At 34.0% G+C, this 12,828-nt stretch overlaps 1 protein-coding gene across 10 annotated transcripts in view; it reads left to right on the top strand.

Moving 5' to 3' along the window:
- DYNC1I2 (dynein, cytoplasmic 1, intermediate chain 2) overlaps nucleotides 1-12,828 on the top strand; it is a 51,376-nt gene that overhangs the window by 18,459 nt on the left and 20,089 nt on the right. For 6 of the 10 annotated variants that reach the window (XM_015561987.1, XM_015561990.1, XM_015561991.1 and 3 more), the window contains 2 exons: nucleotides 4,699-4,758; nucleotides 6,816-6,931. In XM_015561987.1, coding sequence (XP_015417473.1) covers nucleotides 4,699-4,758; nucleotides 6,816-6,931 — 176 coding nt within the window. The remainder of the gene's footprint in view (nucleotides 1-4,698; nucleotides 4,759-6,815; nucleotides 6,932-12,828) is intronic. The other 4 variants (XM_006760637.2, XM_006760636.2, XM_006760639.2 and 1 more) reach the window with 1 other exon arrangement.

Genomic DNA, 12,828 nt, shown 5'->3' with positions numbered 1-12,828 from the left:
GCTGTAGCCCAGGCCAGGGGACCCCACCAGTGCATGGTTGGCCAGCCGGAGAGGGACTGCGGGAGGGCTCCTGGGCATGTCCAGCCCATCTCACTCAGTCCCAATTGGCGGGACCCCAGCAGCAAGCTAGCCTACCAGTCAGAGCATCTTCCCCCTGGTGGTCAGTGCATGTCATAGCAAGTGGTTGAGTGACCTTAGCATATCATTAGCATATTACACTTTGACTGGTTGAACGGATGACCGGACAACCAGACAATTTGCATATTACGCTTTTATTATATAGGATTCCTTTGCTGATAAGCAAGTGGTATTTTTAAGTGGAGTCTTTTTTTTTTCTTCAACATTACCATAGTAAAAATATTTCCCAAAATAAAAAATATTTATTCAATTTCTTTGTTTGATACTATACATTATTTTTATGTATATAATATACTGTGTTTGTTCCAAACTCAGTGTTCTTAATTTTGAATAGGATTAGCAAGATTATTTTAATGCAGCATCAGCAAGTTTGTTTTAAAAAATATATGTAACATTTACTTGGTTTTTAAAATTAATATGAATTAAAACATGTCCTTGTGAGTTTCATTGGGAAACGTAGAGATTATTAGAGACCTACTTTTGCCCCACCCTATAGAGCAGGCACTCATTGAATTGCCAATTTAATGTTAAATACTATAGATTGCCACAGCCTCAAACAGAGTGTCAAACTGCATCGGGAAGGCCGGGGAGGGTTCGGGGGCGGGAGGTAGGGGGGTAAGAGATCAACCAAAGGACTTGTATGCATGCATATAAGCCTAACCAATGGACATAAGACACTGGGGAATAGGGGAGGCTAGGGGACTGTCTAGGGCGGGGAAAAAAATGGACACATATGTAATACCCTTTGTAATAAAAAATAAAATTTGAAGAAAAAAAAAAAATAAATAAAGTGTTCATGGCCCCTGCCTTCATGGAACTTACTTTCTAGTGATTACATCATTAATTTATGGGAGAGGATATTCACAAATAATATGTCTGATATTCAGATTATATAAAGAATTCATAAACTCAACATCAAAAAACAATGTAGCTAAAAAATGGGCAGAGGACCTGAATAGACATTTCTCCAAAGAAAACATGAGATGGCCAACTGACACATGAAAAGATGCTCAATATCACTAATCATAATGGAAATGCAAATCAAAACCAGTGAGATGTCACCTCAAAAAGACAAGACATAATAAGTACTAGTGAGGATGTGTAGAAAAGGGAGCCCTTGCACTGTTGGTGGGATTGCAAATTGGTGCAGCCACTATGGAAAACAGTATGTAGATCCCTCAAAAAACTAAAAATAGAACTACCATGTTATCCAGCAACTTCACTCCTGGGTATCTATCCAAAGAAAATGAAAACATTAATTTGAACATGCATCCCTATTATAATTGCAGCATTATTCACAATAGCCAAAATATGGAAGCAGCCTAATTGTTCATCGATAAATGGGTAAAGAAAGCATGGTATACATACATGAAAAAGAATGACACCTTACCATTTGTGCCATCATGGACGGGCTTAGAGGATATTATGCTAAGTGAAATAAGTCAGAGAGAGAAGGACAAATATAATTTCATTTGCATGTGGAATCTGAAAAACAAAACAACTGAGCAAACAAAACAGAAACAAACTCATAATACAGAGAACAGACTGATGGTTGCCATAGGGAAGGGGGGAGAAGGCAAAAAGGTGAAAGGGCATAAGAGGTACAAACTTCTAGTTATACAATAAGTGACGGGAATGTGGTACACAGCTAGAGAATAGTGTTAGTAGTATGGTAATAATTTTGTACAATGACAGACGGTTACTAGACTTATCGTGTGATCACTTTGTAAGGTATATCCATGTTGCAAACTATGTTGTATACCTGAAACTTACATACTGTTGTCAGTTGTGCTTTGATTTTTAAAAATTAAGGATGTTATTCACTGTATTGAAAAGTTCTAATGATAGGCTAACTCGTGTTTAAAGTGTAGATTTTTAATAAGTTGTAAAACAAGAAAATAGGTATTTAAATATCTTTAGGGGGTATTTGTTCTTATTGAAGAATGAGTACAAAATTAGTTTTTCTAAGTTTAACAGGGGAGGGAAAATTTTATTTATTTATTGTTTGATTGATTTCAGAGAGAAAAAGAGAGGGAAAGATAGAAAAATCAATGATGAGAGAGAATCATTGATGGGCTGCCTCCTACATGCCCCCTACTGTGGATCGAGCTTGCAACCCGGGCATGTGCCCAGATCAGAATCGAACCTAGGACCCTTCAGTCCGCAGGCTGAAGCTCTATCCACTGAGCCAAACCAGCTAGGGCAAATTTTCTCTTTTTTAATGATGTGACATACCTTTTTAATCTTAGTACATACATTGTCTCTTTTGAACTCATTTTAAATAATAATTTTCAAAAGGGCTGAGTATGTTCATTTAATATATATGTATATATGCATATATATGTATACACACACACACACACGAGTTGAAAATTATGACTTCCACTAAATCATCTCCAGATTACATAGGGGAAAGATAATTGATATTGTTGATTAATTGGTACTATTGGCAATAAAATAATAGCATTTCTAAATATAATGGCTTTGAAAAAGATCAGGGTCTGATAATGAAACAGAAGTAACTCAAATTGAGCCAGCATGATAATAATGAAAGAATAAAGAGGAAAGAAGAAATATTACAGGAAAATGCATGAAGATGTGCAAGATAGCCAAGACAGCCTAAGATTAGTACACTCACAGAGAGGAAAGAGATATATTAGACATTATCAAATATGATATAAAAACAGTCACTATTTCTAAATGTCAAAAATTTCTATTGGACCTGATAGTAATTCATGAATAAATATAAAAGGCTGTGAAAAATGGTATTTCTCTAACTTTTCAGATTAGGAAGTTATATTTCATTAGGTTTCTAGTTCACTTTCTCAATCACAGAATTATCTCTAAAATTTAGGTGATGGCAGTTATTCTATTGGGGAATCATGCCTCTTAATTCCTTTGTTCCATTCTTGATCAGTTTATCTCTCGGGCTTTCAGATTATATTGTACTTTTACTTTATATATCTGTAGATGCCTTTAATAAATAATAATCCCATATGTTGTTCAGTATGTTTTCTGTACAGGCTGTATTTTACAGCAAACTTTTACTTGATATCAGACTAACATGACATCCTCAGAAAGGAGTTTTATATCACTGATAACAGTTATAGCTTCATATGATGTAAAGGCTTTCACAGAACATTCCTTGGAGAGCATCTCATAGAACCTCGGCTGGTTTAACAAAACCTTCGTTTGTTGCTGCTCATTGCTTTGTACAAAGTAAATCTTCACTGTGACCTCCTCTTCCTTTGCACACACACAATACTGTTTAAGTCTTTATATTTTCAAAATGAAGAATTCCTCTAGTTCAAGTCAACTGGTTGTTTTTATTGATAAATTGTATAGGCAAAAAAAGTACAGAAATCATTTTTTTATATTTAAATATAGCAGTTTTAGTTGTACATTGTAATTTACATGAGATGCTAATATTTTGACAAAAATGGTAGCACTGAACCTATTGTGCTTAACTTTTAAATATGGACTAGAGCATCATACAGTACTGTACATAATTATTTTATATATTGCTAACCTGTGAGAATGCCAATGTGACAAAGTACCTTTTGTTTTAATAATGATTAGATCTCACTTAAATGGAAAAGATCCAGTAGGCAAGGCTTTAAAGCACAACTGAATATTTATTTAGGATGGATAGGATATTCTCCAAAATTTTAGTTTATGAAAATCTTTTGAACATAAAATATTTTTTTCTGGGAAAAGTCTATTTTTTCCTAGCGACAGAAATCTGTAGCTGCTTTCTAAAGCAGATGACATGTACGCCCAAGGCAGTGCTTAACCCATAAATTACATAAGGGTCACATTTTGGAAACTTTAGCTATTTTATATCCCAGTGGAATAGTCTTTGGCTTTCTTACCGAAAGGCTTATGTGTTGACTCATTTCCTTTACCAATATGATAATTTCCTGCACACATTTAATGCTTTGGGCAAGATTATAATAGGTTAACTAAAATGTTTTTACTAATTTTTTAATTAGGAAACTTAAATTTTAAACTATTTTTACAGTCTCACTTGTTAACATCCAAAAATAATATATTATTTGTGTTGTTGAATGCTTGGCTGTTCTTATCCATTATTGTGCAATAATAGTTTGCCTTAATCTGAAAATACTGTCTTTTAACGATTCTAGGTTGTATTTTTGCATCCTTAACTTTGTTATGCTTTTTGCATGCACTAGAACAGGGGTCCTCAAACTACGGCCCGCGGGCCACATGCAAATACAAATATTGTATTTGCTCCCGTTTTGTTTTTTTACTTCAAAATAAGATATGTGCAGTGTGCATAGGAATTTGTTCATAGTTTTTTTTTAAACTATAGTCCGGCCCTCCAGCGGTCTGAGGGACAGTGAACTGGCCCCCTGTTTAAAAAGTTTGAGGACCCCTGCACTAGAGCATTGAGTGATACCTGGTGGTTTTTTTCCATACTAACAGAACATGTGGTTTTTTAATGTGAACAGTACTTTATAGCTATTCATAGAGGATATTTGCTTGACTAACTTATGGCCTTTTCTGCTAATGCTTCATGGTTGTCCTACAACCATTTAGGACGCTGCATTGGGATACAGATCCATCAGTTCTTCAGCTTCACTCAGATTCCGATTTGGGGTATTGAATAGATTTATTACCTTCCCTTTTTTATAATTAATTTGATTCTTTGTGAAACTGTCCTAATTTTATTTTGCTTAAATTTGTAATATGCAGTATATAGTTAGGAAAAGTGTTATATTTTACTGTGACACCTCATTTATCCTCTGTCATTTCACGAAAGAAATATTCTATGTATCTGATTTTCTAGGTACCCTAAGTCTGCCCATTTAAGTGTCCAGATTCCTGTTATTATTTCTGTATTTTTTATGTAAGTTTTTAAAAGATGTGTTACAAAGTTCCCAGACTTTTAATACATATTCTACATGTGATTGAACCTTTTCTGGGTTACTCGCTATAAATATTGATTTATTTTCCTATATTAAAATTCAGTGATGTTTTCTGAGGAACAGAGTTGTTGGTCTCTATACTATGACCCCAGACTGCTTTTGGTTTATTCATTTATTTATTAGTTCATTTATTCACTCATTTATTCTAGTCTCCAATGCAGAATATAAATGTTAGTTGCTGTCACTGTGCCTGACTGAGATAGCTATTTTCCCTTGATAATTTGCATCTTCTAAAGCATGCAAATGACCAATACCTTTGGAATTCTATCTAAAGTAAGAATAAATAAGCCTTGAATTGCAGATGAGAAAACTATATATATTAGCTGGAAGGCCTCTCTGTTGGCTCTCCCACCCCATATGCTTCCTTATTCTCAGGAAAAGTGGTTTTTAGAAAAGTGAGGTTTTACCTCCCTATCTTCCTACCTTCAAGTCTTAGAATATTTTGTTTGTTCTAATATTGTGATTTTTATCTACTAAGTCGTATATGTACTCAAGTTAGTACTTGTCCTAATAGTTGTTGGCTTGACCATTTTCCCCAGATATGTGAGTGTTTTATTTTTCTTATGGTTCACATCGTGAAAATCAGAATATAATATTTCTTATTTCAAATTTTATTTTTAGGATACTAGATTATTAAAATGTATTTAAAATTTCTCATTTAATTCTTTGACTATGCTCTTTTTCTTTCTTAAAGGCTAAGATATTCCTTAAGTAGAAAACACATTAAAAATTTCTTATGGCCCACATTTAAGAGCTTAGAAAAATTAATGATATATATAATTCAGTTAGTCTGCTTGAAATTCTGGAAGTTACAGCAATGTCTTTATTAGATATCCTTTTAAAACAGCTTCATAATTGAGAACTTCTTGGCGAGTTTGGATGCATACTTTATTTGGTTTAAAATTTAAACATCTAATATAATAACCAAAAAAAGATCCCCCAGATACCTAATAAAAGATATTTCTCATTTGGTCCATTTTCCTCAGCCACAACTTTCTTCTGTTTGTCAAAAGAGAATGTTTTCCCTCTATTTAACATAGAAGTGACTTCAGTAGTTGTATGGTATCCAAAAGATCTGTTGCTTTAGTTTAGGTATAAAGTACCTGCGCTGTAGTTTGTCCATATATGATTCAAGGACAACATGTACCATGCAGATATTAGCAATTTAAGTTTAAATATTTCATTTTAAAATCTAAGTGGACTGTATGATTCTCAATTTCTACAAAGTAGAAAAAAAGGTTGTCAACCAAAAATTACTTTTCAGTCTTAAAAGTGAAGTCTTCTACAGGTGAAGGGAACTGAAAGTGGTCTGCGTGAGATCCATATTATCTGATTCTTCAAAATATTCCAGAATCATATCCTTGCCAAAAAAAAAAAAAAAAAGTTCTTTTAGTCAACCATATTAAGCAGACCACCAGAAAATCCCTGTCCTCTTACTTTATTATTACCCACACATCTACTCTAAGAAACTAAATTATTTGCCTTTTTAAAGGGAAAAAGAAATACCTTGAATGATTCAGAAATATCTTTTGTTTTTGTTACCTTCTAATTCTTTTGTTAAGATAAAGCCAATTCATTGTTCATCTAGAATTTCTTGAATAAAACAGGGATTTAAATTACAATGTTGGATACACAATGTTTAATTCCTACTTTTCTAAAATAACATGGCTTGATGTAGTTAAATGTATCATTTATTGTATTTTAAAATATTGTGTTCACTTTATTTAGACGAGGACCTATTAAACTTGGAATGGCTAAAATTACACAAGTTGACTTTCCTCCTCGAGAAATCGTGACATATACAAAGGAAACGCAGACTCCAGTTATGGCTCAACCCAAAGAAGGTGAATATCTATCCTTAATATGGTTGTCATTAATTCCCCCTCCCCCCTTATTTTTTAATAAGTGGATTTTTCCCCCATGCTTTTTTGTTTTTATTTTTTGGCATATTTTCTTAGAGGGAAACATCATAAAACTAATGCATTATGTATTTGTTTTTTAGAGTTTTAAAACTTTTTCTTTTAAAAGTTAATAAAGTATAAGCTGTATATATGGTTAATTAGCATCTTTCAACTATTATTTTAGCTGTTCGTGTAAGTTCTTCAGACTTCATGTTTAAATTGATTGTTGAAAATTTTTTTGTTTTTTAAAAAAACATTTTTATTGATTTCAGAGAAGAAGGGAGGAGAGAGAGATAGAAACATCAGTGATGAGAGAGAATCATTGATTGGCTGCCTCCTGCATGCCTCCCACTGGGGATTGAGCTCGCAACCCCGGCATGTGCCCTTGACTGGAATCGAACCCGAGACCCTTCAGTCTGCAGGCTGACGTTCAGTCCACTGAGCCAAACCAGCTAGGGCTGATTATTGAAAGTTTCAACAGCAAAGAGTGCCTACTACATATCAGGTATAGTGTGAGGCACTTTACATTACCTCTAATTTTCTTACCAAAACCCTTAGAGTTAAGTATTGGTTCTATTTGTTCATGAAGAAACTTAAGCTGAAAGAGATAATTTATCAAAGGTCACATAGCCAGTAGCTCAGATTCTAAGTCAAGTCTGACTGATTTCCAAGGTGTGTTTTCTCTTTTATGCTGCCATTGTAGCAGCATGTTCATGCCTTTATGATAGTTAATCTATGGTAAGAAATTCAATTAATATTACAATCCAGTATACACATAAATACATATGATTAACTGAAACAAGTTTTATGAAATAGCACCTTCCCTTCTCTATTTCATTTTTTTATTTTATTTATTTATTTTAATCCTCACCTGAGGATATTTTTCCATTGATTGTTAGAGAGAGTGGAAGAGAGAGGGAAAGACAGAGAGAAATATCGATGTGAGAGAAACACATTGATTGGTTGTCTCCTACGCCAGCCCCACCTAGGGCCTGAGCCAGGGAGGAGCTTGCAACCGAGGTACATGCCCTTGACGCTGTTCGAACCCGTAACTCTTTGGTCTGCAGGCCGATACTCTCTCCTCTGAGCCAATACAGTTAGGGTTCTAATTCATTTTTTAAAATGTTGAACATTATGTACTAAATTTACTGGTTTAGACCCATAGTTTGAAAAATACTTCATTAAAAGATGGCATGGTTTAGTTAGCTTATTTATTGGTGTATGCATCAGGATAATATTATTTTATAGTGATTATCCCATATAATAAAAGGCTAATATGCAAATCAACCGAACAGCAGAACGACCCGTCACTATGACGCACACTGACCACCAGGGGGCAGACACTCAACGCAGGAGTGTCCCACGGGGGAGCACCATTCCGCAAGAAGCCCTGAGCCAGACTCACGGCTGGCAAGCGCAGTGGCAGTGGTGGGAGCTTCTCTCGCCCCTGTGGCAGTCGGACATCCCCCAGGGGCGCTCAGACTGCGAGAGGGTGCAGGCCGGGCTGAGGGACTCCCGAGTGCGTGAATTTTCATGCATCGGTCCTCTAGTCTAAGAATAATAAATAAAGAGCTTTGATCTTTCATTGAGTTAAATATAATATTTCTTATCTTCACTGAAAGAAGGTGAAAGTGGCAAGATGGGTGAACTGAGCCCAGTTTTAAAATCATAACTGATGCAGACATACCTGTAAATTTTCACTGTGAGAACTAGACTTAGATACAAATTTTACAAAGGTCCATATTTATTCATTTGCAACCTAATAAGTACTCATTGATTCTGCAAGTTTAAGAGTGTATGCTATAATTAAAGGCACTAGATTATCCTTTTTTTGTTGTTTTGTTTTTTAGTTTCAGGTTAAGATACGTAAATGAAGGAGAGTGAGAAATATTTCCCAATACCATGGGGCCATCCTTAGCCTTTGGCACTGTTTATAAAAATGAGATCATTTTCTTTCTATATTGTTACAATTATTTTCATGTCAAAGTTTATTACATTAAGTTTCTTTTCCCAGTTTGTGGAAGTTTCTAGAAAGAGGGGAAAGAAAAAACCCTGAAATTAAGGTTTTATAATGAAAATATTTTATGCTTAACTGTACTTGTGCTTATCCATTGCTTTAATACAGTAGTTCTCAAACTTAGCCTGGCTGGTTCCCATTGAAGAATTATGTAACAAATTCCAAAACTCACCATGAGACAGAATTGCAGGAATCACAATTTGAGTGTAACAGATAGTAAATTAAACTTGGGTAGGCAGTGTAATCAGTGCAGAAGTAATTTGAGTTAACCAAATTGAAGATAAAAATTGGTCTTAGGCCGAACCGGTTTGGCTCAGTGGATAGAGCATCAGCCTGCGGACTCAAGGGTCCCAGGTTCGGTTCCGGTCAAGGGCATGTACCTTGGTTGCGGGCACATCCCCACTGGGGGGTGTGCAGGAGGCAGCTGGTCGATCTCTCTCATCGATGTTTCTAACTCTCTATCCTTCTCCCTTCTTCTCTGTAAAATAAATAAATAAATAAAAATAAAAAATAAATTGGTCTTAGATTTAACTCTTACCTTTCTCCCATTTTTTTTTTAAATGGCTGAATCTCTTCTTTTAAAAAGCAATAGTTTTTATTTTGCCTTGTTTTCTTTTCTCCCTTACTAGCCATCTTCTTGCTTTCAAGTTGACTCTGTAAGTTGGTGATACAGTTTCTGAACTGATGTTCTTTGCTGTCTTACAGCACCTACTGTGAATGAAATTGACTAGGAACATGCGACCTTAGTCAATTTTATTCGCGGCAGGTAAAAAGCTTCTCATGGCAGGAGCGTGGTGCCCACAGATACACTCCTGGAAAAGTTACTTTCTGCCTTTACCTTTTTAAAGTTTATAACTCTTTTTGAAAATGGCATTATTTTTCTTCTTCACCTCTCAACATGGATTTTTTTTTTTTTGTCGCTGTTTTTAGAAACAGATTTTTAAAGAGGAAGGTATCCTAAAGCTTATCTAATCTAATCATCTTGTTTACACCTGAGGAAACTGAGGCCTAGGGAAGTTAATTGATGAGCTTGTGGTCTCAATGTGAGAGAATATCCAGGCTACAACCAGAAGCTGCGCTTTGATTTTCAGTGAAGTGTTTTGTTTTGCTTTTCTTATACCATTCTACTTTTTTATCTGTGTGGATTGTGCAATTATTTTTGGCATTGGTTTGGTCTCCAGATATTTTTATTCCGGTACATGTTGATTAGCATTTATAATGTTTGGAAAAGTATTATATGTAAAGAGCTTTTAATTTTTTATTGCATGATCTTAACATCTGGAATCCACACTTCCCAAGTAGACTAAATTTGTGGGCCTCTAGTTAATATTACCTTTTTCAAAAATGGATTTTTAAAAAATTCTGGAATAAATAACACATTTAATAAATTATTTTTAATCCTCAGAATCAGTAAGGACATAAACATAATTAAAAATTGAAGAATTTGTTTTTAATATTGATTGAAAGACTTTAATCAGCATATCTGAAATTATGGTGTCAGAAAAATGTAATATTTATGAGAGCCCAGCTCACAGAATCTATGTAAATGATGCCAATAGTCTCTAAATAAAATCTGAATTTTATATTAAAAAGACAAGTAGAGCCCTGGCTTGGTGGCTTAGTTGGTTGGAGTGTCATCTGTATACCAAAAGGTTGCAGGTTCAATTTCCAGTCAGGTTACAGGTTTAATCCCAGGTCAGGGCATGTATGGAAGGCAACCAATTGATGTTTCTCACATAGATGTCTTTCTGTCTCTCTGTCTCTCTTCCTCTCTTCCCCTCTCCCCCTCTCTCTCTAAATCAGTAATAACATACCCTTGGTTGAGGATTAAAAAAAAAAAAGACCAGTGACTTTGCATCTTACTCTATATGTTTAAAAAAGTAAAAGGAATGGATTCCCTTGATACATTCATGAAGCTTTGTCGCAATATACATTCTCTTAATAATGATCTTAAAGAATAAGGTATAAGAAAATGAAATTATGGATAAATGGGTTGAAGTGAACTGATTCAAAATGATGTTGATCTAGAAAAGGAAGGATTATTTTGAAAATATTAAAGGAAAATTATTCATATCTGTATTTGTAAATTAATGATTGTAGCATTTTCTTCTACTATTCTCACTTTCTGAAAGATGTTCATAAAATTATAAGATGTTCATTAATGTATATTTTATATGCAAATAATTTCCTGATTTTTAGAACTCAGTGGCAACTTTCTTCGTACCATGAATAATCAGACTGCTTTTTAAATTAGGTATTCGTCATTGGATATTAAACTGTCTTAAAATAGGGGACACCAGCATAATGAAAACAACAAATTTATTTCCTAAACAACATTAATATATTAATGATGGGATTTGTTTTTCACTTCCTATAGCAAATTAATCTTTCTAAGTGATAGATAAAAGAGTATCAGTGTTTAGTGAGGACTTTTTAGGACCTATTTAAATATTACCTATTTAAATGAGTTGTAATATTTTAAGTATACTTTTTGGCTTAGTCTTATTTAGATGTCTCTTAAATGTAATATGACATACAGATGATAAAACTTGCTCTGAAGACTCCATTTTAACAAAAGCCACCCATTTCACAGATGATTTAACTTTGATTAACCTATTCCATTGTAACAGATTATTCCGACAACTGGAATTTCATTCTTTGGTGTTATTTCTAGGTGCAGCTTAATTTACAGAACAGCTTTTCTTTCCATCTCACCAAAATACATCACAATTTTGATGTTAACGCAAAGTAAAAATTCAGTGGTTCATTAAACCTAGTCTTAGCATTCATTGACAAGAGATTTGTCATTTTAAAAGTAACTGCTACTTTTATGCATTCTTTACTGCTCAGTTTATAACCTTAGATTCCCTGTCAGAGAAAGCATGGAGTTAACCACTTAGCATATTGCAATGAATATTCATCAATAAATTGATGTGACATGGCAGTCCCATTTTTCAGTCTTCCTGCTCTGTTGCAGTCTTTCAGTTTTAAATATATTAAAGCTTATCATGTAATAGGGACTGGCTTAAATCTTTAGAATTGTAATATTTTGGTCATGCTAATAGTCCTTTAGTAGCTATTGTATTAGTTTTTAATAAGAGAAATATCTTTGTTTCAGAGGAACATTCCCTAGTTGGATGTTACTGATGTTAGGTGTTTTTGCCAGTTATTTGGTATACATAGGTAATTGTTAAAGATCAGCTTTATAATGAAAATATTATGTTTTGCATTTTATAAGAATAGCAGATCATTTATTTTTATGTTCCTTCAAATTCATTTAGCTTAATCATTTTTATGAAATATGGGTTTAAATACCTATCATAATTTTTAAATCAGTTTTTAATCCATGTGGAAAGGGAGCTATGCATGTTCATTCTAAAATGAAATCCTGAAAAACATGTATTTAAATAGTTAATAATTATTATTCAACTACAACTAAAATAACCTATATAGGCAAATAGGCATGGCAGATGCCATATTGTAGGCAGATATAGATCACTGCCTAACATCATCTACATTTTAAAAGGAAAAGAGTGTCTATAAACAAGATCTTTTCTTTTAAATATGTAGATTATGAGGTCACTTAGCACTAAAGTAGTGACCATATGCATTATGACAGGAATTTGACACCTGTCATTGGAAATGGTACTTAGAAGCCGTATAATGCAACAAAGTTGAGGGAGTAGAATACGATGTGGGCAGGAGGCTGTAATTTATAATTCACAGTGCTCAAGAGTGACCTGTCCCGGGTGATTCAAAATCCCTATCTTTGATTTTACGGTTTACATTCAGTGAACACGACTAATGAGATTGATTAGGATAA

The sequence above is a fragment of the Myotis davidii genome, unplaced genomic scaffold, assembly GCF_000327345.1.
Source record: "Myotis davidii unplaced genomic scaffold, ASM32734v1 scaffold370, whole genome shotgun sequence".
NCBI classification, from domain to species: Eukaryota; Metazoa; Chordata; class Mammalia; order Chiroptera; family Vespertilionidae; genus Myotis; species Myotis davidii.
Note: the sequence above shows the minus strand (reverse complement) of the source record. Positions and strands in the feature narration are given on the sequence as shown.